General features: G+C 39.0%; 1 protein-coding gene across 1 annotated transcript in view; it reads left to right on the top strand.

Moving 5' to 3' along the window:
- skib (v-ski avian sarcoma viral oncogene homolog b) overlaps window positions 1–27,528 on the top strand; it is a 51,157-nt gene extending 23,629 nt beyond the window's left edge. The window contains exons 2-7 of the mRNA XM_007550172.2: window positions 20,261–20,374; window positions 22,481–22,584; window positions 22,664–22,851; window positions 23,116–23,390; window positions 25,378–25,608; window positions 27,114–27,528. Coding sequence (XP_007550234.1) covers window positions 20,261–20,374; window positions 22,481–22,584; window positions 22,664–22,851; window positions 23,116–23,390; window positions 25,378–25,608; window positions 27,114–27,338 — 1,137 coding nt within the window. The 3' untranslated portion in view covers window positions 27,339–27,528. The remainder of the gene's footprint in view (window positions 1–20,260; window positions 20,375–22,480; window positions 22,585–22,663; window positions 22,852–23,115; window positions 23,391–25,377; window positions 25,609–27,113) is intronic.

A 27,528-nucleotide genomic window follows, 5' to 3' on the forward strand; every position in this document is an offset into this window, starting at 1 on the left:
CATTGCTAATTTATTTAAATCTTTTTAAAATATTTGCATTTTTTAAGACTTTACAGTTGGTGTTCAGGTATTAATCTTCCAATCTTTCAATAACACATAATTGTCGAGTGATATTTTCAAACTTAAAACATTTTTTAACTCAAAAACACGACAGGCCGCTGGATGAACGTCTGCCGTCGCGCTCCAACCACCAGGCTTAGCAAGTTTTCTGGGGGGAACTTTGCTGCCGTCTGTGAGCCCCAACCAGGTGTGTTACGTTCAAAGACAAATTAGTTTGACTCCAACAAGTAGTAGCCCAAAAAAAAGCCCATTTTCAGTCGCTCTGTTCAACTCTCCCGCCCCTCAGGTCCGACGTCCATCATGGCGCCTCGAATGATTTAGTGACGAAGCTGCAAAGGGTCAATACCAGAAATAATTTCTTCTGTAGATTTTTGTTGTAGGTCAGACTTGGTGGAAATTAAGTCAAATCCCCTGAAGCAGTGTGGGAGATAAAATATATCAATCTAAATTAGTCATATTGACCTCTTTCTCTCGCCAAGAGAGTCTGGCTTTCAGTCGCTTCCCTCGCAGCTCCGAAAGATGGAAAGAAAAAGTGCTGACAGAAAGAAAATAAGCTTGTAGGCTTCTGTGTCACTTCACTCTTTTAAAATTTTAATTGTTTCCTTACCGCAGTTTAGTGCTCACCGCGACGAGTCGCTCTCTGCTTTATAACACAGGACTTGCTCAAGACATAAAAAAGGAGGGAACCTTTTTCTTTCTTCACAGCGTTTTAAATGTTCAAAATACTTTTTATTCACTTAATTCGAAAGGGATTTCCCCCACAAGTAAAAGTTGAGACACGAGTCCTTGGCGGTAAATTTTATTTTAATGGATAAACAGTTTTAGGTTGTTGCCTGAAAAATAAAAAGACAAAATTAGCTTTATACAAGTGATTAATACGCTTAGTGAATGGGCAATCTTCTGTGTGATTATTGTTGATAATAGTTATTGTTGTTGTTGTTTCTTAGCAACCGCATTTTAATTAAGTGCAACAATGGAGACGGTTTTTATTTTCGGAAACTCCCAACTTCTCATTAGCAAATTTATTGAAGGTTCTTCAGATTATCATTATAACTGTTGACAAAAAAACACTTTAAAAACAAAGCAAACTGATTGGACTTGCAGAAGTTTTTTCTTTTCTTTTCTCTTAACCATCAAAGGCACCTTCAGAATCCGCCGCAGCCAGACAATCCAGCTTCATTTCAGCCGAGAGCCTCTCAACATACTTTCTCTCATTTAATCGCTCCGTATTTTGCATCGTCTTGTCGTCTCGGTCGTTACGGGAAGGAGCTTTACTGATTGACTGAGAGGCTGCAAATGAAGTAGGTCTTGCTTTAGTCGTTTGATCCGCTGCAGTGATTCAGGGGATAAAAATGTGGCCTGTGTCTCTTTAAGAGCACTGGCCTGTCTGCAGAATGCATCAGTCCTGTGGAGCAGACACAAGCCAGCAAGCGGACGGGGGGAGGAGCGTGGGGCTTATGCGGAGGGAGGAACGAGGGCAGGAGGGAACAGCCGCAGTCTGGGCTTCCAGCCTCCTGGCTAGACTGCTGAAAGTTATTATTGAGTTCCTGTGTAGGGCCTCCCCTCCCTGTGGCATACTCCTCTGTATTCACTACAAGGTAGACAAGGGAGTACGACACAAGCGAAGGCAGAAGTTGGCAGGCTCCCGTGCCCTGTTGCATTGACCTTAAATATGACAAATAAAGAGTAATTTTGTTTTATTCCATGGCTTTGCATGGTTGAAGCCTCTGAAAGCCACACGGCTAGCAGCCGCGCAGCTGCTCGACAGCAGCTGAAACTGCGGCCTCGCTCGCTCTTGTCTTGAGTTACAATTTAGCAGACGTCCTGTTTTCTTTGGACTCGCCGTAACTAGTTGAGACAAGAAGGTTGACGGTTCACCAAAGCCACGAACTAAATCCTCTGCTGGCCGGCTAAGTGAGGAGTATGATTCAAGGACAGGTGGTTAGGAAAACTACTCCTTAAAATACGTTTGCCTGAGTGTGTTACGGGTGAGGAATGCATTTTAATAAGATGAAAATACGACTTATTCTCTGAAGTTCATGGGTTACACAGTGGTGTGCAAACATATTTAACTTCTCCAGGTTTTGTCAATGCTTTTCATTGGGATTTTGTGAGATAGATCAACAGAAATAGAACAAAATTACTCAGATAACGCAAAACAAAATCCACTGCAACCAGTTACCTTCAGTGCTCACCTGATTATTAAACACTTTGCATGTAATTTGATCTAAACATAAATCAAGGTTATGAAACTACGTTTGGACAATAAATCAATAACAATTCATATCGCCGTAGACTCCTGATAAAAATCCATAGATAATTTCAGAGGAATACTCAATAAATTCACTAAACTCTGATCCAGAACTGCACAGCATTGTGGGAGATGTAGGCAGAGGGAAACTTTTAGCTGCTCAACCTCTCACACCGATCTAAGCTAGGATGGTGGAATCAGCTGACTCGCTCACTCTTTGGTTACCTAGCAACAACCTGCTAACTAACGTCTGGTTACCTAGCAACGACTTACTGAGTAACTGGCGCAGCAGCAGTTTAAAGTTTCACCACCATGCCTCATAACTGCTTAAAAATAAAAACATTGAGGTGGAGTTAAAGGAGAAAACAGCTGGAGATGAAATTGTGGATAAATCAGTTTGGCAATATATTGGATATTTAAAACAAAAAACAAATCGATAATTATCAATATCGACTGATGTGAAACCCCTATGTCGTGATTCGTTTGTCAGCCATGTTGTCCAGCTGTTTTAGGGCTTTGAACATCTTGCAGAGTCCATCGTAACTCTGGAGGAGCTGCAGATATTCACAGCTCAGCTGGGACAATCTGCTGACACAACATGGACATGGACTGAATATTTCAAGAAAAAAACACTTTTGAAAGAAATACATAATGAGTCCCATTCAAAGTTTGCCTCAAGCCGTGCAGAGGACACAGCAGACATGTGGACGGTTCTGATCAGACCAATGTATTGGGCCTACAGGCAGAGCTGGGTCTGGAAATGTATGGAAGAGAAAATTGAGTGATTCATTATCGGTCTAATTTAGAAGTAAGCGCTACTTTGTTTTGTTCTACAACTTAAAATCCTAATAAAATACTTTGATGTTTGCTGTAACAGAAAGCTGAAGGTGCTCATTGTGCTGCACGTGCGTTAGCAGCGCTGCGGTTTCTCATGCCTGGTAGCTGGAGATTACACACGTCCTGCTCTGTACTCGGTCCCTGCCTGCAACACTAATCCCCGGCCGGCCAGCCAGCCGGCCTTCGTTTAGCGGCGACACAAGAGACGCACAGCGCCTGCGTCCTCCCAGCTCCCACATGAGCTACACAGACCTTTATGTAACGGCTGGTCCGGTGTGGCGGTTCTACACCCGCTGTTGCTGCAAAGCTGCAGTATGTAACTTCTATAAATAACAGGTTTTTTTTTACTTATTTGTTAAAACTGCTACAAATGTGACAGTTTAATATGAGACAGATAATCTGTGAGAAGATCAATTTCCTTCACTTCCTTCTTGAACTACGATTACAGCCTGAAGAAATGCACCAACCAAAAACAACCAATCAGAGCCAGGAGGAGGAGCTTAGCGCTGTCAATCGTTATCATTTACTCGCTGCTAAATGTGATAATGGCAAAGAAATTTTTAAACGCCGTGATCGGTAGCTATGCTAGCTAGCTTGAGGCTCTGCTAGCTGCAGCAGAGCAGAAAGCAAGGGGTTTGAGCAACTCCACACAAGACTGTGATTGACAGCACTAAGACCCGCCTCCTGGCTCTAATTGGTTGTTTCTAGATTGAGCCTGTTGCAATCAGCAATAAATTAGTTAATTACATGATAAATGAAAACAAACTCAACCATTTTCATTTGCCTGATTTATTGTTTTTCTCTTTTCTCTCTTTCTCATAAACTGGATCAAAGTTTTTTTAGCCTTTCTTTGAGGGCTTCATATTTCATTTTATTCATTGTTTCTTTTGGCTTGTTTATTTTGGATATTTAAAATGCCTTCCAGCCCCAGTGTTGGACGTTCATTAGAAATGAAAGCTTATTGATCGGTGAGAATGTGTTCTTGCATTATTATGCCATAATATTGATTGAAAATGATCTCAAAACAGCAATAATATCATTTATCACACTAATTTCTGGAACAATTTATTGTCCACTAAAATTTGTTTTCTTGACTGGGAGCGGTGAAGTTAGTTTTTTTCTTTCAGAGATGATCTGTTTCATACCATTTTTATAAAAGTTACGTTTCGCCTCAGGGTTCATCTCACCAACAGACTCAAGCTCAGCGGCTCGACATCAACAGGCTCTGCACATTTTCCCCTGCAGCACATAAGAGCCCCGAACGCTTCCAGTTCACATGATTGTTCCCCGCTTTCGCAGGGAACGCTGGGCGAAGAAGACGGGGAATCCTGGCGCTGAAATGAGTATTTTGCGAAGTTCTGTTTGTTGAGTCAGAGCTTAGCCGGGCTCTGCTGTTATGCAGTTGCCATGGAGAAAAACAGCCTCTTGTGCAATAAAATGGCCCAGGAAAAGACATTTCCAAGAATTTTTCAGAGTGGATAAAACAGACGGCAAATTGCAGAATTCATGAGGTGCTGCGGTCCGCCTCCCACCCTCCTCCATTTCAGAGCGCTCATATTCATTTTATGGAGGCTGTGAGGCTCGAGCCCTCTCGCCTAATTACTTCTGCAAGCAGATATGTTTTCCTATGAATGGAGACGGGAAACAAAACTGGAGTTCAGGCATGAGATTCGTGATCATAGCAGCGGATGTTGTGGGTGTTTTATCCCCCATTTCCCTTGCAGAGAATTCCTTGAACATGTGGAAACAAGAGAGATGCTATTTGATCTGATGCTGCTGAACGCACAGACGCACCATGTGAGCAGAAACTCACTTCTGCTTCAAAATGACGACATTCTCACAGCTTACGCACGGCTAATTGTGGTCATTTGGGCATCTGGGTTTATGAAACCCAGATGCTTTTTTGTATTTCCTCATTTCTTTCATAAAACAGAGTTTTTTCTGCTTCCCTCCATTACTCTGCTATCTAAATAGGCCCATTAGTTTGTTTTATTAGTGCAGATATGGGTGTGGGCTTTCCTCTGGCAGTTCTTTCTCTGGCAGAGATGGTTGAGCGATCCATTTCATCCACTTCTTTCCCTACAAACTCCTTGTTTCCCTCAAAACTCATCACTTCTTATCACTTTTTACAGTTGGAACTGGAGACCAGAGCAGATTATTTACAATTTATGATGTTTTTCAGTGCATTTCTGTTGTCTTTCCATCTTGGCGCTGTGTTAACGCAATAACAAATTTTGCTGGATGATGAATTGTCTCAGTAATTATGGCAATAAACATTAATATTGCTGTTTCGAGCCATTTTCAAGTGTTAAATTGATAATGGCGTAATAACTCAATCTGCTCTCTCAAAGACTAATAAACTTTAATTTTGTAAAAACTCTTAACACCGGAACTGGAAGATATTATAAATATCCAAAATTAAACACGACGACCAAAAACAATAAATGAAACGGAAATTAAAACCACACACAACCGAAACCATAAATACAATTCATTTTGCTCTTTGAAAAATAACAATGTTCAAAATGTAAAATTTTGAAGCTCATATTTATTTATTATTCACTAATCAGTTCCACGATGCAACAAAAGGCAGCTGCTGCTAAAACTCAGTTAATCTGATGCCTTAAAGCATCGGGCTGATAATGGAGGTTTTATGTAATTTTTGGTTTTTCCAGGTCGTTTTTAGTAACTCACCTGGTTAAATACATAGATTTTAATGGAAAAAAATAAACAATACATATGAAAGAATCTGGAACCAACTTATTTTTTTTTTTAGAATTGGAAAAAAATTTTCATTTTCTTAAAACTAAATAAAACTAATTGTTTTTGGTAATTCACCTGGTTGTAAAAATAATCTGTAAATAGTAACAATGTGGAAATTGTTGTGTTTTTCTTGCATGTTTAGATTTTAATGGATCTATGAGGATTTTAACGGTCTATGTATGTGTAAGAACCTGGAACCAACTTATATTTTTCATGTTTTGAATTTGAAAAAACATTAATTTTGGTTTTCTAAAAACTAAAATAAACCTCACTTCCTCTTGTAACGTACCTGACTGAGTAAATATAGATTTATAAATAGTAACAACATGGAAATTGTTGTGTATTTGTTGGACGTTTAGATTTAAATAACGATAAATGAAAGAATCAAATAATGTTTCTCACGTTTTGAATTAGAAAAAACTTTTATTTTAGTTTTTTATCTATATTTATTTGTAGAGTTGGAGATTTGTTCTCCAATATTCAATATCCAATATGCATTTGAAGTTCAAAGTTATTTGGAAACAAAAAAAGTGTCTTGAGCTGCATTAAGTCGTCCATCGCTGATGGCAGAAGCAGAGCATAGATTTCTGAACCTGGCGGCCAGAAGGGCTCCTTCTCAACAGTAAAGAAAACAGAATGGCGTCTATAAATTTCAGCAGGATTTATGGCCTCAGTTCAGCCAATTAGCTCCCTAGCAGTTTCTCAGGACGCGTACTGTGTTGGTGAAATGACCTCACATGGGAACCCTGCTCCAGCAGTGACCCTAACTTCACCTCGCCCTCTCACAGCTTTTATGGCCGCCTCCCTTTAACCTCCCCCCACCTCTCCTCCCCTTCGCCGCACACCTCTTAACCTCCGTTATTCATCCTGTTTTCATCTTTCCAAATAAACCTGCCACCTGCCCTCCTCTCCTCTCCGCCGGCCGCTCGCTCGCTCGGGGAGGGGGTGTGCTCGTCTGGCTCGGGTTACGGCGAAGGCGCAGCGCCGCCAGCCGAGGCTCAGCTGAGCAGGAAGCTGCTTTGCATATTAAAGGCTCTTTGGTCGCACAGCTTCTTGTCATGAAGGTAAACGCCGCTCAGATTATTTAAATACTTCACAAGACGCCACAGTGAGGAAGTGTTGCTACCTTGCCTTCTTGTTTTTATTTGCAGATATCTGTTAGTGACAGAAAAATGTGCACAGTCCAAAGCGACTAACTTACACATAAATGGTTGGTTTTAGCACGAGGTGCTAGATTTTAAGAGCATAAATCTGGTCTCACGCCCGGCAAGTGAACATTTGGTCAGGACTCCTGTAACACACTGGCATCCTTTGTTACTTTTTAATCCTGAGCAAATGTTTCTGGTGATTAAACATATAAAGAAATTATAAACAGTCAGCTCAGATGGCAGCAGAACCACAAGCTCTTTGGGGCTTTTAACGTATTTTGTACAATAATCAACTGGCAACCCAGAAGCAGCAGTAAAACGGCAGGAACTTGCCAAAATTAAAAGTATAGAGCCAATGGTTCAATGGCAGACTGGATCTGCTGGTAAAAACATTAACTAAGCAGTTTAGCTTGTAACCTGGTTTTTGCTGACTAAGCGGAAAATGTTGAGTGAGGAGAAAAAACTGTGGAGAAATAAAGTGGCACATCTCAGATCATGGCTTTAAAATCAAGCCGGTAGTTACCAGCACCATTACAACATCTTAATGCCATTAAATTAGATGGAATTGGACGAGCTGGTGCATTAAAATCCAGCAGGTTTACTCAAAGTGGCTGAGCTGAGGCTAATCAGGTATTTTTGCTGTTCATTTATCTTGATGTAATGATTGATCGTTGGCCTTTCAGTCTCTGCGGTTGTGAAGCTCATAATCACTTACAAAAAAAATCAACTTGCCTAATAAATCTCAGAGAAACTAAGTGTGGTCAAACAGGTTTTAAGACACATCTTGGCTTCTGTATGCTGCAGTTTGCAGGCTTAGCAGGTTGTAAGGGGAGTATTATAACTGAGGCCACTCAAGTAAAAAGAATAAAAACTGAGTTAACTTTTTCAGTTAGCTTAATTCAAACCCTCCTTAGCAGTTTTTTTTGTAATTCCCATCCATTGTCTTCTGTCATTTATTTAGGAAAATACATAATATCTCTCTTTTCTCTTTGCTACTGACTGACCACAGTTAGCATTAGTAACCGTAAACATTAAGCTTTTGCCTTTTTAAAACCCAGATATTATGGAGTCTCTTTAGCATCTTAGCTATTAGCATCGTTAGCACAATTAGCATTTGTTGCTCTTAAGGTTTTACTTTTTTAATACTTGGCTATTATGAAGTTGATGTATTAAGTTGTCTTCAGCATCTTGTATTAGCAGTTAGCCAGATTAGCATCATTAGCTTCTGTACAAATTAAGGTTCTGTTTTTTAAACACATGTAGCATTGTTAGCACAGTCAGCAGTAGAAACATACACAACTATATTCTACTTTCTAAAAACTGTATTTAGCGTCATATATTAGCTATTAGCACAGTTTGCAGTATAAACACTAAGTTTTTGTTGTTTTCAGAACAGGCATTACAGAGTTGATGAAATTGTTTTTTAGCATCTTGGTTAATTTCATCTTTCATAAAATACAAAATTTGGAACTTTTTGTTGGTATCACGTTTTCTACAAAACAAGCGAAGCAGACAATTATTTGACCGTATTAGTGATGCTTCTTTCCTAAACTGGCAAATAACATATAAATAAATGGTTTTTACAAGCATAAGTACTCAAACCAACCCAGAATAATAAAATGATATTTTATCATATTTAACATTTTGTGTCTGCTCTAAAGGTTTTCAGTTCATCATTTGGAAGAATGTTCAACTTCATTCCCTGCAGTGCTTTTCTTTGAGACCGCTTGCTCTTCATCCCCTCCTCCTGCTCCTCTTCCTCCTGTGATGTCCTTCCTCACTGTCTCTGTGAACGGAGGAGGGAGGCCGATCTGGAGGCAGAGGAGTGATTCAGTACCAGGTACTGAGGATGATCCTGGCCCATGTTTTGGAGCTGCTGCTGTTTGGGTTGTAAAGAGGTTATCCAGTGACATTTTAATCGTCAATCTGTCTCCTTTGCCCTGGCACTGGTATTAATCTGCGGGATTAAAACCCAGTTGGTTGGACTCTGCACTCGCTGACTCTTTGCGAGGTGGAGCTTAATAACAGTGGGAATATTGTTTGTGATTCACTGCATGTAGATGCAGGATGTGCTTATCAGTGACAAAGAGAGGTTTAAAGTCTGGAAAATTCAGTTTACTGCTGAGATTATGGTTTGTTAGCACATCCAACAACAGGAGTCATCCTTTTGTTGGTTAACGTTTGCCTTTTCTTAATCAAAACTAATTCGTTTATGTCAGACACGAAGAGTTATTGTTTGCAATTTTATCGCTGTGATCAATTTCATGAGCTGAGATCCTAAACAAAAACACTCAAATGTTATTCTCTGTCTCAATAGGTCTGAGAAAATCACAAATCTTATCTTCTGGAAATTATTTTTGAAAGATCAAGACATTAATAACAACTGGGAGGTTGTTATTGAGATTTTGATGCAGGGAAAAAAGAGGATTTTAACCTTTCCTCCTTTGCGCAATGCTGCATTACTCGGAGCCGCACTGAAAAGAATTCTATTCATAGACGCATTTTTGTATATGCTCCATCATAAATACCAGTTTTCTTGTGACTTGCAAAAGACCGACCCTTCTTTTGAAATCAGATTGCAGAAAAAATTGTGAAATGGGTTTTCTGCGGAGGAAAAAACAGACTCTTTCAACACATCCAAGAGTAAACACATACCTAGAAAATGTTTCATGCTTTAACATTTTATTGTTTCACAGCTAACCTCTCACATGAAATATAATGCTAATGATATGCAAAAGTATTGCTTTACTCTGCAGCTTTTTGCTGTAAAAGACATCTACATAATTCAGCGCAGTTTTTAGAAATACTGCGCTTATTAAATATTGCAGATTTTAATTATTAAAACGATTTACAGAATGTTTTATATGAGCGAAAGCTGAAATGTATTACCAGTAGATGTAAGCAGAGATAAGGAAGAGACGTAATGCCAAGGGATTAAGCTGGCAAAGATGGCGCTGGCACTGCTGCACTGCAGAGATCAAGTTATGTGGGGGCATGAACACAACACACAAACATGCATGAAAGCACCAAGCCAGATAAGCTGCAACACTTATTCATGCTGTTTGCCAGACTCTAAATAATAGATAAAATGAAATAAAAAATATATTAAATATTCCTCCACTTTGTGTTTTGGAGATGTCCTGCAGCAAGGCTAACATTTAGCATCTGATTTATGTGTGTATTATCCAAAACTGCCGGGTCAGAGCTCGTTCTTTAATCAATATATGCTACAAAGTGAGAGAGAAGGTGTGGGAATAACAGAGAAGCCTAAAGCAGTTATGCTAATGTCGGATTTATCCAAGAAAAACAAAGTAGTTTCCCACAACTTCTAACATTCTCATTCCTTTCATTTTGTGTGTTTTCCAAGAATTTTCTTTTTATTGTTGTTGTTAAAATTAATTTTATCTACCTAGGCTATGCTAAATTAAAAAGCCCATTAATGCACACGCTTTCTCTTCTCATTAACCTTCATCCCCTCTGGCCTTTAGGTCAGCTCTGCAGCTGCTCTGAGCCTGAACTGACAGTGTGCTAAAAATTAAAAGAAGCATAAATATTGTGTGTATATGTGTGCACTGCAAAAACACAAAACCTCACCAACTACTTTTGGTTTACTTTCTAGTACAAACATCTTAGTACATTTGAAATGAGATCAGATTAGTTTACAAGAACCTTTTAATCAAAATGTGGAAGGTTATTTTAAGTAAATAATTACTTAATATTGGTGAAAACATACTTGTTCTGCTGGCAGATTATTTCACTTATAAGATGGGAAAAATGTCTTGCAACTAGTACTTTTTTAAAAACCAATTTTAAGAAATTATTTACTTAAAACAAGCTCTGATATCTTGTTAAAAAGCTACTTGTAAGTACGGTTTGACTAAATTCAAGTGCACTAAGATATTTGTACCAGAAACTAGACCAAAAATACATCATATTTAATATAACTTTATGTAAAATACTTGTGTAAGAGTTTGTGTTTTTGCAGTGTCTTTCATGTATTTTTAAACGTTCATGAGTGAGACTCTGGTTTACATTCTTCTAAATACTGAAATCGCTGTCTTTCGTCTCCTGAGAAGGATTCAAATTCACACTAAAAATGTTGACATTAATAAAATATAGCCTGCAGAGATTTCTGTTTGGTGTGTTTTCGTCTGGGGTTTACGGAGAGGTCACCCTGCGAAGCAGAGGGAGTGATGCCCCAGTCGGCATACTGTACTGAAAGGAAGGCAGGCATGCGTGTCTATGTTGTTATAGTTGCCATGTTTGGGCCTGAAGTGGAATCCATTTCTTCTCATGCAGTAGTACAGTATATATTCTTTCTTTTCTTTTTGTTTGCTCTCACCAGCGGGATGATCCTTTCTCGGGCACACAGGCAGTTCCCTTCATTCAAGAACAGGTTTTTTTGTTCGTGACGAAGACACCAGAAATGAAACTTGTCAGCGAAAGATTATGGGGAGTTCACGCTGTCTTATTTTCTTAAGCCAGATTTGGACGTGACGCACAATAGCAGTGAATGGAGTTAACGACACAAAAAAAAACACAAATGGGTCTGCAACATGTTCTCGCTGTGAAACAAAAAAAAAAAAACGGAAATCTGAATTCCTAAATGTTACTCTTTGTGCAACACTGTGGCTTTTCTTAGGATTTATAAAGTGATCGGTCTTGTCTAACGGCGGTTGGCAAGCAACGTTTTGTTGCATTATCGCCACCAACTTCAATGGAGCGTTGATCGAGATATAAAATGCTAGATATATTTAAGGCTGGACAGTGTGGCTGGATAAAATCTAAATACACTGCTCAAAAAAATGAAGGAAACACTCAAATAACACATCCTAGATCTGAATGAATGAAATATTCTCATTGAATACTTTGTTCTGTACAAAGTTGAATGTGCTGACAACAAAATCACACAAAAATCATCAAGGGAAATCAAATTTATTAACCAATGGAGGCCTGGATTTGGAGCCACACACAAAATTAAAGTGAAATGTTCCCTTTATTTTTTTGAGCAGTATATATGAATAATTATTGATACATTTTTTTGTTTTAAATATCTGAAATTCTGCCAAACTGTCTTCCTGTTTTATCCACAGTTTCCTTTTGAGCTGTTTTCATTCTCTTCTTTCACTCGATGCAGTTCTCTTTATTTTTAAACAGCTGTGAGGCACGAGGTGTTGAAACCTTAACTTGCTGCTGCGCCAGTTACTCAACAGTTTGTTGCTAGGTAACCAAAGAATAAGTGAGTTGCTAGGTAACCGAGGAGTGAGTGAGTTGCTATGTAACCGAGGAACGAGTAAGTTAGTTGATGTCACCGACTTTGCTTAGCTGGCTGTGAGAGGTTGCCTACATCCCCCAGAATGCTGTGCGGTTCTGACTCAGAGTTTAAGTGAAAGGATTGAAAACTATATTATCGTATTTTCTATTGATATTGATCATGTGTCTATTGCGATATTGTTATTAATTTATTGCTCAGTCCTACATATTTGCTGGGACCCATACGGAGTCATCAACAGTTGCTCTTGAGAGAATATTTAATGTCCCTTTAGGATCACTAAGATATTTTTTAATTTGAATTTGACCAGTTCTTTCACCGTCTAGCCAATCAGTGACGACAGTCGTCTGACGTCTCATTTTCAGCACGACTCGGCTTGGAACCAAATGTGAAGTAGGACCTAAAAATAGAGGCTACTGCTATGTAGCTTGTGGAAAACCCTAGTAACCAAGCAGAGCCATGCCGAGTAGGTGCTACTGATCTGAATGTCTTCATGTAGACATCGTTTCACCACTTTACAGTTCAACCACAGTGTGACATGGGCTGACGGAAGACAATGTCAACTTTTTTGTGTGTATTGATTGAGATTTTACTGGAGGCAAGGTAGCCATGCTCTAAAATGCATCTGTTCATTGAGCTTTTGTCCACCAAGGAGCAGTCAAGGACGTGACTTTGTTTATATTTACATGGAGGAGTGTAAATATAGGTGGTTCTTCTATACAGTTCTCACATTGACCTCTCGTCTCTATTTTGGTACATTTGAAGGGTTTTTGGTTACAATTTTTCCGTAATATAAAGTTAGGTTTTCTGATTGAATAAGTAAATATTTTCTGAATAAATGTCGGGCTGGACAATAAATCAGTGACAACATATCCTGCAATAGACTCAAAATCAATATCAACAGATAATGGAACAGTGATGGAATATTTACTGAACTTTGATCCAGAACCACACTGCATTCTGGGGGATGTAGGCAGAGGAGAGGCTTTAGTTGCTCAACTTCTCACAGCGATCTAAGCAAACTTGGTGGAATCAACCATCTCACCCACTCTTTGGTTACCTAGCAACTCACTCACTCCTTTGTTACCTAGCAACAGCCTGGTAAGTAACTGGCGCAGCAGCAGTTTAAGGTTTCATAACGACTTAAAAATAAAAACCAACTGCCAGTAGAAAACAGTAAAGGTCACGCCACCAGTTTCAGATATTTAAAACAAAAAATGAATCAATAAGTATCAGTATCGACTGATATGAAACATATTGCGATACGTTTTTTTTCCAGCCATATAGCCCAAGCCAAAAGAAACGTGGCCATAACAAAGAATGATGTTAAGTTAGGAGTAACTTTTGTGAAGTTTTGTTACCTTATTGAGTGTTTTCATTAAAGTTTATTTGCCTTGAAGTTGGAAAGCTGGGTGTTCCTGGCAAGATTTTCCACCTTTAGGGAGAGCAGCTTGTCCTCCATCCACCTCAGACCTCATGAATTCTCAATCCCAAAGACAATTAGGACAATCCAATAAGCTTTACTCTAATGCCGACCTTATGCCAAGCCTTGTGGCTGCCTCTCTGTGACTGTGCTTCCATGACTCAGATAACTAGCCCACATAAACAAAACGTCCTCAACCTGGATGCGGAGTAAATTGATAAACTAAGCTAAGATTTAGAGAGGGGAAACAGGAGACGCGTCTGCGCGGAACAGGGATGAGGTTTCAGGGATATTCTAAGCACGCAGCGATGGTTTTCGCCCAGCTGTTACTGTACGGGGCGAGCACGGGGCTTTATATAAATCAAGGGACTGTCACACGATTTGTTCGACTGAATGGAGAGCTCAAGGCATCACCGCGACTGCATCTACATGGAACCGCAGGGATCGGGTTACTGAAACTAGTATTCTCCCACTTCCAACTAAGGCTGTCACCCGAATGGCCCTGCCAGTTGCTGTGCCCTTGAGTGAGACAGCGCCCCACTAAGCACATGTCGATCTGGGGATTACATTCAGGGGTTTAGGAGGGGAAAGGAGGACGTAATCTGAAACTGTTGTGTCTTGTTGCTGTGCACTTTTCTTAATGCTGTGCTATCATGCAGCGTGCAATGGTATTGTATGACCACTGCCTGAGGAAGTTCATCTGTGGAAACTATTTTTGTCTCGCCAGATGAGTGCTGTGTATCTTCCTAATTTCATTAGTGCTTTTTAGAGCCACAGCAGATGTGAGTGGCTTACATTTTAGCCCTCCATAACTGTGTGAGTGTGCATGTGTGTGCTTCCTAAAAGCATGAAATATTTACAGACTTGGCAAGATTACATAAAGTGAAGCACCCTGGCTCGCATTTATGCTCTCAGCGGCGTAACATTCTCATGTGTATAATGAATATAAACCATGCATCTACAAGGCATTTAGCTGCAGCTCCAGGAAAGAAAACGAAACTCTCAAACCATCTGTTTATGAGTTTGTCAGAAGCTTATTGTCAAACTTGTTTAGTTTAATGGATTGTGCCATGTTACAGACCCAAGATAAACAGTTTCCATCAATACAGAAGACGAGACGCCACATTGGCTTCATTGCCAACTAGAAACATTATGTCACTGCATCCGCCATTTTGCGTGTGGCAAGTTTGACTTTGGTGTTTGCTAGGAAAGTGAGGATTTTTTAAGATTGTTTTTTGTGTCTGTTTATTACTAGTGTTGAAGTTAATTTACAATATCTGCTCATTAAAAACCAAAATATAGCCACTCTAAAACAATTAGACTGCATTTAAACTGATCCTTAAAAAACGCCAAGCCACTTCGTTAAATATAAATATTGTAACCATACATATTAAATTGTATTCAGTTTAGCTTTCAATTGTTGAAAGCTAAACTAAAGGGAGCTTTAGACATTTATAAGCAGAGTAGAGGGAGACATTATTTAAAAAAATAGAAACAATGACATCCAGTGGGATTGAACTCATATCTTCTGCATTATAAAGAAGCAGCAGCGCTGCTCAATCTGTGATGCACAAACACATGGATAAATCCAGGACTTTGTTTTGTTATTATTGTTCAAATAGGTATTTTTTTATTTTAACAAATAAAGATCTATAGATCTTTTTGTGCCTTACAGACTTATTGAATAAGATGGCATTTGTTAATAAAAAACAGTCCTTGTTGTTTCCATTTATCTTGGTATTTATCTTATTTTCTCAACTTTTAACCCTAAGATACACAAAGATACATACACTTTTACACACACTGATATTATTATGGAAGTATCTAAATAAATGTATATAGTCATCAGTTTGCATATTTCATTTGTGTGAAATATAATTCAAAAGCGTAAAACTGCTCAGTCAAGATGTAAACTTAAAATCTTACAGATGTAAATTAATTGTTAATTTACATCTAAATGTAGCTTTATGATTAAAATATTTTAGTTTTAGTTGGTTTTTGTGACTGATTTAATGACAAAGATGTAAGATAAATATTTTCACTAACTTTTGCTACATTAAAACACCAGGCAGCCATTTTGGATTGGAAATCACATGTTGCACTAGAATATCTGCCTTTATAAATCAAATTACGACTTCCAGGGAGAATTTCAGTATTTACCGCCCTCTCTAACTTATTCACATGAACAGATTTAATATTTTTATTATTACCATGTTTTTTGGCAAGGCTGTCACTTGAGTTGTGTCTGTTTGTCAGATTGCCCAGTTTTCTTTTAACTTATAAGTTTTAGGTTTGAAATTGCTCCAGTCTGAGGGTGTAGCAGCCAGAATTAGTGTTAGTTTTGACTGGGAGTCAGAAGGGACACACTCTTGTTACAACCTGTCAGACCTACAGCGTTTTACAGCCATCATGCTTTGACTCTATTCTTTCACTAATCCTTATGAGTAATCTTTTTTATAAGTCGTCTCCTCTGCGTTGGAGACATCAGTTTTATTCTGTCTTTTGTGCATTAGTAAAATATTTTTTCTTTTTTGTGATATAATCAATCAAGGGCAAATAACTGGGCGTCCTTTATTGGAAGACTTTAATTTTTTATTATTACTATTATCTGAATTTGCTTTTAATAATCTGTGTTCTGAAGCTCTGCCAAAGTAAGAAATGGTTTGCACAGCACAGATACTTAACACTCTATCAGATATGAAAAAAGCTTCAAGTTGTTATTCAGCAGGTTGGATAAACAGCAGGATCTCCATTCAGATGTTGATGTGTTTGCAGTGAGCCGCGTGTGTGATTATAAGTCACGCTGGCATGAAAATTGCCAAGGCCTTGTGCTTGTACAGTATTGGCTTGCTGTTATATAGCACTAATTAAAAAATAATGCATGTCTGCTCTTGCCCATCTGCTATTAGACCCTGTTTAGCCCACAGGTTTGCTTTGAACTGCTCCCTCATTACTGCTTCTCAAAGAAATATCATACAATAGCGAGTTGAAAAGGGCAATGCTTGAATGGAGTCTGAAAGGGGAGGCTGTACTTGGCCTTCAAATACACATTCCTTCGGCTCAGTGCTTCCTCTGTGGTCCCCGCTTCTGGCCCACTCCCCCTCCCACTCAAGACTCAGTTCCCACAGGGGACGCAGCCAAAGCAAACTCCTCAGAGGAAGTCTCCCTCTCCTTCCAGTGTGAGGGGAAAGAAAGGGATGCATGTCCAATCCGGGCCCTGTGGGACTCGTGAGGCGGTAGGATGTGCGGGGAGGCTGTTATGGCTCCGCAGCCGTGCTGTGTCTATGATGTGGTGGTGAGTAAAGCCTGTGCGGCTGCTCTCCTGTGAGGTCAGTGTCATATTTAGCCAGCAGGTCCCTTGTGGTGTCTGGGAGTGTCTGTTTTCTGGCTCTATTATGTCTAGTGCTCACAGCCTTCCTGGAGCTGGAAACCTCAGGGTAGAAATAGTACCAGACGAGCAGACATCCTTTGTCAGGAAAACAGCAGTCACGTCAGTAATTACAGAGTCTGATTACAGCGGCCCGGCAGCTCTTAGAATACCACTGGCCTGGACCCAAAGACAGGTGAGGGGTCGAGTCGCCGTTGAGTGGGACGCAGTCTGGAGGAGGTCTGGGTTAAAGGATTTAACCTACAGTAGCAAAAACAAACACGGAGCTTTGTGTGTGAAAGGTGTGTGAAGTGGCGACTGGTTAGACAGGTGGAGACATGAGGGGAGTGTCCCGACAAACATGCACACCTCATGAAGCGCTAAGCCTGCACTTGTAAATACAAAGCAAATAAAAACGGGAATTTATCATTGCGTATGTTTAACTGGAGTTATTTATTAAACAGCTGTTAAAACTATTTCCAGTTATTTTATGTTTACATTGTGATTTGCTCTGATAAAATAGAGTTTAACAGGTTTCACAATTGACATAGATTTTATGTGGGTATATTTTAATCATATTTCAGATAAAGAAATAATTTAAAGTCTTTTTATTTGTCTGCTTGGGGAGAAATTTGCCTTGAACCAAGTTGTTCACACTGCCCAGCTAAAAGACATTCAAATAAATTATTAAGACCATTTTGCACACCTGGAAACAAAAAGATATTTATTATTTTGTGATTAAGATATGAAATGTCACTAAAATAGAAATATGAAACTGCTGAGCTCAGCTTGCTAACAAGTTTGACTTAGCAAGTGCTAAAGCCTAACTGTAGCTGTTGCTAAGCTAGCTAAAGATGGATATAAACTTAACTTTTTTAATCTATTCTAACATTTTGATCCATCAAAGGTTAAATGTTTTCCTGGCAACCACAGTTAAGATGTGCTGCTTATCAGTAACAACTACCTCAAGGTTAAAATGTTAGCTAGCAAGCAAATCTGTTCTTAGTGTTAGCATTCTTATTAAGCTAGCTTAATATGGTTTTAAAACTGCAACTTTTTAAATTTGTTTTAATAGTATAGCATATTAAAGATTTTCCTGAAAACCACAGCTAAGTAACAGCTACTACATAACTTAACCAGCGAGTTTGTCTTTTGTATTACTATGTAGCTAAATTTGTCAAAATTGTACACAAGCCAAAATTCTCGCTGCAAAACAGGAACTTTCTGAGCCACAAAATCTTATATCTCTCTTAATTTTTCACAAAATAACAATTTAGAAACACCCTGAACACACAATTCCTACTGTGAAACATAGTGGGTGTAGCTTTATGCTAACCATTTGCCAGATTTTAACAAAGACTCTAAGAAGTGAATCTATGTTTAAGTTTTAAGGGTTCTATCTCACATGGCTAAGCTGGATGTTCACTTATAACTACATGTTTTATTGGTTCAGAAACGAAATATATATTAATATGAGTTAAAAAGAATAATGGAAACCATCAAAGTACTTCCACAGAAGTTAATAATCGTCCTTATTTCCACTAATGGTTGATACAACCAATCAGTATCAAATCTGGATTGGGTGCTTTGATTGGAAATGCAAGTCAATAGCGTGTCAATTAGCATTAGTATTTCAACTTCTAAACCTGCATTTTCTTTTGAATATTAAAGATATGGAAAAATCTTAAAGTAAAATAAAAATATACCTAGTTCTGGTCAGCTGCCTTATGTGACATCACCAGAGGAATAAGCACATAGAGGCTTTTAGGAGGGAACATTTTTATCGTGATTAAGTGATGATGGAAAATAACTGTGACATATTGCCTAAGTCTGGCTATTAAAAACTCACATTGCATAAAAGTTTAAATAATTTTAATGACTAATATTGAACGTCCTCCTGAATTCCTTTTTACAGTGCGTATGAGACATTTTTGTCTTTATTTTAGGTGTGCTGTGCCAGACCCAACGTACCACCTCCACCTCCATCAGACACACACGCTCCTATGAATACACACACCCTCCCACATGCACATACGTGTCTACACTCCTTTAACCACCCACCTGACCACACGTCCCACTCACAGCTGCAACCACACGCACACACGCACAGAGCGTGGCCTTGTGTAGAAAACCATTCTAGACGTGATTCATTACCAGCCAGGCTTCTCGCGAAATTTCTATTTTTAGGTGATTACAGCAAAGCAGCGATAAAGATTTTCACAAACACACATAAACCTGCAGGAGCGTGTTTCATTGAGGATTTCTGAAGGGAAGTAATCATTTCTCTTGAATCGCACGCGGAGAGATGGGAGTGTTGGCCCTTCCTGCAGGCAGGATGTCATAGTAGTGAGTAAGAGAGCGGGAAGCAGGTCTGTGCTGGCCTCTGCGCCTGACTAGGTAAACATATCCTCTGTCTGACAAGTGCAGACCGGAGGGCTGAGAGCAGGTTAGCCGTCCTGCAGCTTGCAGGAACGCCACAGTTTTTACAGGATTCAGCACTTTGCATCCAGACGGATACTTTAACTCCTCTCTGGTTTTGAGAATGCCCTCAAACTGCACAATGACTCTGCAGTTCTGCGTCAACCGTGCGATCCCATCTGCAGTCAGATCCGACTGCAATTACTTTAATTTGTCTTCCTCCCTGTCTGCCTTTGGACTGCGGTGTCTCTGTGGTTCGGGGAGTCGATCTGCTCCACCTGACGGCGCCTCTTCTCCTTGGCAGGCAGCAGTGTAGCCCTACGCTGGCTGCCAGCCAGGCCAGCTTGAGTGTCTGCTCAGCTCAAAGGACCGCTCACACACAAGCGCACAAAAACACACACAGACGCAGGCATGCCAAGCCCAGAGATTGAATGCTTACACAGACGCATCTTCCATCCTCCTTGCCTCACTGTGGCTCTATAATTTGCTCCCTTTCCATGACCGTCTTTTATTTACTGTGGGAAGGAATTCTGAAACATCTCTTCATGTTCTGACAAATCTGTGTGCCTCTCATGAATAACACCTTTCACAGTCACAGGGCAGTAGTTTTTAGAAGTTGCAGGCTCTTGAAATATCCGCTGTACTCTGTGATGTAATGTGTGCACTTCATCTCCGCGAGGATGTCGATGATTAAACCTCCACTCTCTGCCTCTCTCTGCAGTCCCCCAGCCCGATTCCGGCCAAGAGGGCCAAATTTGACAAATTACAGTCTCCGCCATCTGACAAAGACAGGAAGCCTGACTGGTTGCAGTCCATGTCCAAGTCTGCACACAAGGTTTGTAAGCTTTTCAGCATCTTAAAAGAAGTATTTATAACCCATGAACGTTTTTTAAAAATTCTGTCAGCTTACATAAACTTTGTTTCATGATTAATGTGACAACATGAAAGTAGGAAAATGACGCATGCTTTTTTTTTCTTTTTACAAATAAACCTAAATCACATGGCATCTATTTGTGTTACTCTGATACCTCTAAATATAATCCAGTTTCAGAGATTGCATTAAAAAGTCACATAATTAGTGAGTAGAGTCGACCTGTCCAAAAAACTGGCCCTAAAGTTATTATGATAGACTTTAATACTGTCAGTTTAAGACCATTTTCATGTAAATAAAATAATAATACAAGGTTGTCCTCTGAAAGACTAAAACTTTAATTTTGTGAAAGTTTTAGTCTTTCACAAGAAAGACTAATTTTGTAGATTAAATCATTGTAGATTTAATCTACAATGAAACTGGAAGACATTTTACCAAAATAAAACACAACAAAAACAAGAAATAAAAAGGAAATAAAACCAAAATTCAACTGAAATCGTATTAAAAAGCCTTTAAACTAAATTCTCCTAAATCATCAGAAAACTATCATTGTAATTTATCATGTGATTAATTGATCAATTGATTAATTGCTTACTGCAACAGGCGTACATGTTTAACCTCAGTAAAATCCAGTGAGTTTGTGAAAGTGTGATGGAGAAAAATGAAAGCTTCATGAAGACAGGAAGGAAGTTTAAAACAGGATGAGGTTAAAAAACAGAAGTCCAAGTTTTGAAATGTAATATTTGCTCCGTCAGTTAAAAAATAAATTTAAACCGACTCCAGTGAAAACCTGCTGATGGTAGCTTTGGATGAGCTGCAGAGACCCACAACTTTGTTTGGTGGTGAAATAACAGTGACTCGTCTTGAACGCTCCTCCTCCGTGACGAAGCACGGTAATGGCAGCATCATGCTTCAGCAGGGAGAGAGAGGCTGGAGCTGAAAACAGGGAAATGCTGAAACATAACCTGGTGGAGTTCGCAGAAGAGCTGCAGAGGTTTTCCTTCTAGCAGGCCCTGTTCGTTCAGGCGCTTTAAATCCATGAAAATCCTGGGATTTTATTTAGCCGTTTTCAAGGTTTGGAAAGTTCTTGATTTCTCTATAAAGTCCTTGAAAGAGCTTGATGTTCAAACTGCACCATTTTGTATTAATTTACAGTCTAACATTTGATTAAAAGCCAAAAATTGGAAAACTTTATTTACAGCTGAAAACAAACATTTTCACTTTTTTTCTCGCTGCTGAAGTTAAATTAGATTCAACTTTTATTGTTTGTTACTTAAAATTACCAAAATTATTTGTATTTGCTAAAAGCCAGAAAACCTAGTCAGAACATTTATTTTTAGATCATTTTTGCAACTTTCTTTGTATATTGCGTTTAATTTGAGCAGGAAGGTCATTTATCTTGTGGTTGTAATGAATATTTATTATTCCTAATTACTCAGCAACTTATTGATTGTGTAATTGATCTTGTCTTTTTTTGTTGAATTAGTCCGATGTGTTTGAGAGACACTTAAAAACATAAACTTTTATCACATTTTAGTTTACCTCACCCCTGCTGTAGAACATAGAATATCGATACATTTTCAATAATAAATCTGATCATTTATTAGTGAAATGAAACTGTTTTTAGTTCATTTGTGTTGTTTTATCTCCAAAGTGATGCTGGAAAAACTGTAAAATGTTTGAAAAGTGTTTGAATTTTACTGTGGGAAAGCGAACGATGAAGCAGAAGGTGTTTTTTATTCGTCTCAGTTGAACACAGTTATGCTGTTTGTCTTCTGTGTCTCCGTTTTGCTCTCATCAGTGTTGATCTATAAAGTCTCCACTGAAGTTGTGGCTGCAGCATGACAAAAGGCGAAAAAGTTCAAGGGTTATGAATCCTGTTTCATGGTGATGTAAAACTGAAAGATCACAAGACTCGCTCTCCTTCCAGTCATTTCATTATCATATATGTATGACCTCCAATTACATGGCTGTGTTTAAAATAGAGGGGCCTTTAACTGGGTTCTCCATGGCTGGTTTAATGTTCTTAGTTCACAGAGTTTAACCGAAGTTGTTTTTTGCTCTCAATAGGATCTGAAACAGGTCCAGCTGAAACAGAGGCCCTCTGCTTTCCGCCCCTGGTCTCCAAAAGCCGTGGAAAAGGAGAAACCGGTACCTCACAAAGAAGCTGAGAGGTGAGTCCTCTAAACAGATCTGTTTTACTGTGCGCGTATAAAATACAGAATATTTGAGTTATGCATACTTTCTCCACAGACCCAACAATAGGAGTCGTGAGACTCTGGTTTCCCCTCCGCTCCATCCCAACGACAGCCACGTTTCAGGATCCAAAAACATTTCCATAAAAGAGCCACATAACAGCAAACCGACCCATTCGATGTGTTCTGGTCAGGCCGAGGACATGGACACGGACGGAGAGATCGACGTGGACGACTGCGATGACGGTAGGCTAAAAAAGAAATAAGTTCAGCATTACACAACCAGTCCATGAAGAGACTTTTTTTTAGTTGCAAGTGTCTTTCATTGTATGCAAAGTAGATGAATCACAGAGCAGCTAGTGGAGGGCGATTCCAGAACAACTGCGCCATCTGGTGTTGGAAAGAAAGACTAAAAATAATAATTAAAAAAAAAAAAAACAGGAAACTTGCTGGGTTTTGTTTTTTTGTTGTTCTAATATTTTCTGCCACATTCCTCTGAAACCTCTTCAGGTCCGGTTCCAGCTTCCTCCCTGACCTCACCTCCAGCGGCGTACGGCGGCGTTTCTCAGAGCCTGTCTCCACAGAGGCCTCCGCAGGCCCAGGATCTGGCTCCCTGGCAGTCGGGGCCGGTTTGCCCAGAGATCGAGGCCATGAGGCAGATGCTGTATGCTGGGATGGAGACCAGAGAAGCCAGGGAAAAGGTCCTGCAGGAGATCGTCCGGATGAGAGTGAAGCAGGAGGAGAAGCTGGCGGCTGCCCTGCAAGCCAAACGCAGCCTGCAGCAGGTAACTCCTCGCCTTATAGTTACTCCATAAGACATAAAATAAAGTATTCCACGCTAAAAACTACTCAATAAATGCAGGTTTTGTTGCAGCAGCACAAAGGTGATCTATGATGCTTCCTTGAGATGGTTATTGTAGCTACAAAACATTTTGCACAAAATTATTCTTAGATGAGATTCCAGTCTCTTCAGCCTATTTTGAGCTTTTTGTCACTTTAAATCAAAATAAGCTGCTGCAGGCCACCAGCGCCCCCCAGCTCAACATTTACACTCACATGTAAAGATGGCTGGAAATACACGCACAATCATACAACTGTACATCTTTGAAAAGCATTAGTAGAGGCTCCTGCACAACCACCAAGAGTGTAACAAGTGGTTTCTGAGTAGTAAGTCAACAACAAAACACTTGCCTTTTCCAGCAGCCATTGTGCAGCGCATACAGCAGAAAAAACAGCTGACCAAATATGCTGGAGTTGCTAGGTAACGGTACAGTGTGACTCAAAAATTGGAGGATTTTTAAATCTTTACTTTTTACTTTTACTTTTCTTAAGCAGTTGGTCTGTTTTTAGGAGCAGTAGAAACCCAAATGGAAGAATAAAAACGTGTAAAAAGTGAATTTAGTACAATGCGTCCCTTTTAAAAGGCATTCTAGGAAATAACTCTTTTAAATAAAAGCTATGGTTACACACATAAATATGTCTAGAAGAACTGTGATTGTGGGTCTGATGAACTATTCCTCTTTTGATCTGGTAGCGGGTTTTGGATCAAAGATATAAAATATAAAGCTGACCTCCTTTCATTAAACTGGAAGTGGGTCAGATTTATATTTAAAATCTCCCAGTATTAAAGGAAGCTTGGGATGGCAACCTAACAAAACACTTTTAAAGAGAATTAGGCCCACAGCACCACAGATCCTCCACCATACTTAACAGTGAAGGTCAGAAGCTTTTCCACTCTTGTTCTGGAGACTTGCTGACCTTTTCTTCTTTTCTAACTTTTTTTTCTTTTGTTCTTTGGTAACTGAAGCCCTTGTCCTGTTGAGAACTAGACTTCTGTGCAACATCATATAAAAACCCCAGGGAAACAGGAGGTCACTAGTTTAAAGTTCCTTTCGATCTAAATCAGGGTTGTCAAAAATTTTTGTCAACTGGGCCAAAATCGGCAGCTTAAATATCTCAAAAAATATATATATTTTTTAAACTACAATCACCAAATGTATGTCTTAACCTACTCAACAGTTAATTAAGCATGGACTACTTTATTTAAACAAATTGATTAATCATATTTTGTGTAGGAATGGGGTCATAGATCCAAATCTTCAAATGGTTTTTGAATGTTCTTCTTGATAAATGAAAGGCATCTGAAGAACATTTAAAGATATTATCAACAATGAAAACAGGATCTAGTTCAGTCTTCATTTGAAAACACTTGCTGTATTTAGCCGTGTTTTAATACATCAATTAAAAGCAGATTTTTGTGCACCAAGGTGTACTTTAGAGTATAAGTCAATAAGTAAATGTGGAAAGCTCCTAAAAGATGATTACTTTATGCTGTAACATTTTTGTAATTAGATTTTAATTTAACAGTCATAATCTTGCCCTAATTTGTTCAAATCTTTCTTGAATTGTGGTCTTGTGGGCTGCAAAAAATAAATCCAGGGGCCACAAATGGCCCCCAGGCCTCACTTTGAACACCCTTGACCTAAAATGCGCATTTTATGTCAATTTAATGGGTAAATATCTTATCTTGACACTCTGTTTAGCTTTTAAAAGTAAAGTCTGTTGTATTTATTTGGGACACAAGGCATTTAGGAAGCAATTATTTCATTACATTTTTCCCCAATACAGCATAAATCTCTAATCAGGTTTTTCAATTTGAGTTTATGCAACTTTGATAAAGCATTTGTCCATTTAAAAACACTTACATAGGTGCCATTTAGGCTGTTGCATGAAAGCCGGTGTTAACAAGCCAAAACTTTGTGATTTTTTTAGGAGCTGGAGTTCGTGAGGGTGGCTAAGAAAGGCCGCCTGCGCGACGCCATCGAAGCCAAGCGCAACCTGCGGAAGGAGATTGAGCGCCTCCGTGTGGACTGGGAGAGGAAGATGAGGGACGCAGAGGAATCCTGTGGGCGGCTGAAGAGAGAGCTGGACAGAGAGAGACAAGTTCGAGTTTGTGACCAGGGCTGTGAGGCTGAACGTCTTCGAGTCAAGTACTCCACTCAGGTATGCAACGCCGCTGAATCACTCGGAAGAGGAGCAGTTATAGTAATAATGTAATTCATAGTTGCTTATTAAAATACAGAAACAAAACTTCTAACATCAATTATGTGAAAACCCTTTCTGCTTGACTTTAATACAGTGTAGGGCTGATCTGTTAATTATTTTTTAATTAACCGATTAATGAATGGATAGCAAATGGTGCTAATAGGAGTGAAGCTAAAACTATGCAGGAGTTCTGGGTAGAACATATTTACAAATATGTTTTATTGTAAATATTGTTTGTGCAGATTTTTTGCTTAATTACTGTTCTGAGAGTTTTGTTCTTTCTGCAAATACTCTTTTTTTGAGCTTGAATAATCCAGTTAATTACTAAATTATTCGACAATTATTACAATAATCAATCCATCACAATTTGTCTGATTAATAATTTCAGCCCTGATACTCAGCATCAACATCAGGGCTTTTCGTGGTTATTGTTGTTGTTTATAAACTACTGAGCAACTACAGCAACACCATTTGGTCAAATTTGTTTTAATTTGTTGCTCAAAGCTGGAGCAGAGTTTGAAAATCACAATGAAATGAATGAGTAGCAGTAGGCCAAGCTGAAAAGTGTAGGCCTGGCATTTTGATGTGCACATGTTTGGAATGTTTTTGTTTTGCCCACATCTATTTCACAAGAAGATATGGTAAATTATTGGCTTATTAATTCCAGGAACATTTTTCCAAGTATGAAAATAATAACGTTTTCTAAGCTGCTGCAGATAACAAAGCTTACATTAGACTATGCCTGGACAATAAATCAATAACAATATATTACAATAGACATACAACATAATTAATAGCCATCACTACCTCAATAACTCTTTGAAGAATTATAATTATATGAGCGACGATATTTAATTTCCCTTTGGGGTCAGTAAAATATTTGTGAATTTGAATTTTAAGTGAATATTCAATATACATAATATTCACTGACCTCTGCTCCAGAACTGCAAAGCATTCTGGGAGATATAGGCAAAGGAAAGACTTTAACCGCTCATTTTCTAACAGCACAGCTAATGAAGGCTGGTGGCATTAACTCTCACTCTTTGGTTACCTAGCAACTCACGCGTTCCTTGGTTACCTAGCAACGACCTGTTGAGTAACTGGCACAGCAGCCGTTGAAGGTTTCACTGCTGTGTCTCATGACTGCTTACGAATGAAAAACAACGTTGTGGCGTGAAAACTGGATAAAACAGGAAAGGTCACGCCACCAGTTTGGAAGATTTTCAGATGTTTAAAACAAAAATTTAATCAATAATTATCTATATCAACTGATATGAAATGATTATGTCTTGTTAAGTTTATCAGGCATATTGGACAAAAAATTCAGTTTGTCAATTAATCTAATTTTTATTTGGCCTGTCACTCATGGACAGAACAAATTTGCTGATTTTTTTTTTTTTCTAACGTCATGTGTTTACAAATTGATTTAACAAAGTTTATCCACGTGTGGTTTTGTTGCGCAGATCGAGGAGCTGCACGTGCAGCTACAGCAGGCGGAGGCCGACCGAGAGCAGCTGAGACAGGAACTTCAGCAGGAGAGAGAAGCTCGACAGAGCCTGGAGAGCGTGGTGAAAGACCTGCAGAACCAGCTGGCCCTGCAGGTCAGCTGCAGTCCTGCCGGGGAGAGCAAGGACGCACACAAAGACACAAAAAGCCACGAAGCCACGCAGCCCAGCAGAGGATCCTAAACATGCACATGTAAAAAAAAAAGAGAGAGAAAGAAAGAAAGAAAACTGGATGGAGAGACTCAATTGAAAGGAGCTCCTGTTGGGGAATTTAAAAAAATAAATAAATAAAAGGTCACTTTTGTAGAGGAAATAAATCTGTCATATATGATATGTTATAGTATACATCAATATTATTATGAGAATATGACAA

The sequence above is a fragment of the Poecilia formosa genome, unplaced genomic scaffold (assembly GCF_000485575.1).
Source record: "Poecilia formosa unplaced genomic scaffold, Poecilia_formosa-5.1.2 Scaffold2, whole genome shotgun sequence".
Classification (NCBI taxonomy): Eukaryota; Metazoa; Chordata; class Actinopteri; order Cyprinodontiformes; family Poeciliidae; genus Poecilia; species Poecilia formosa.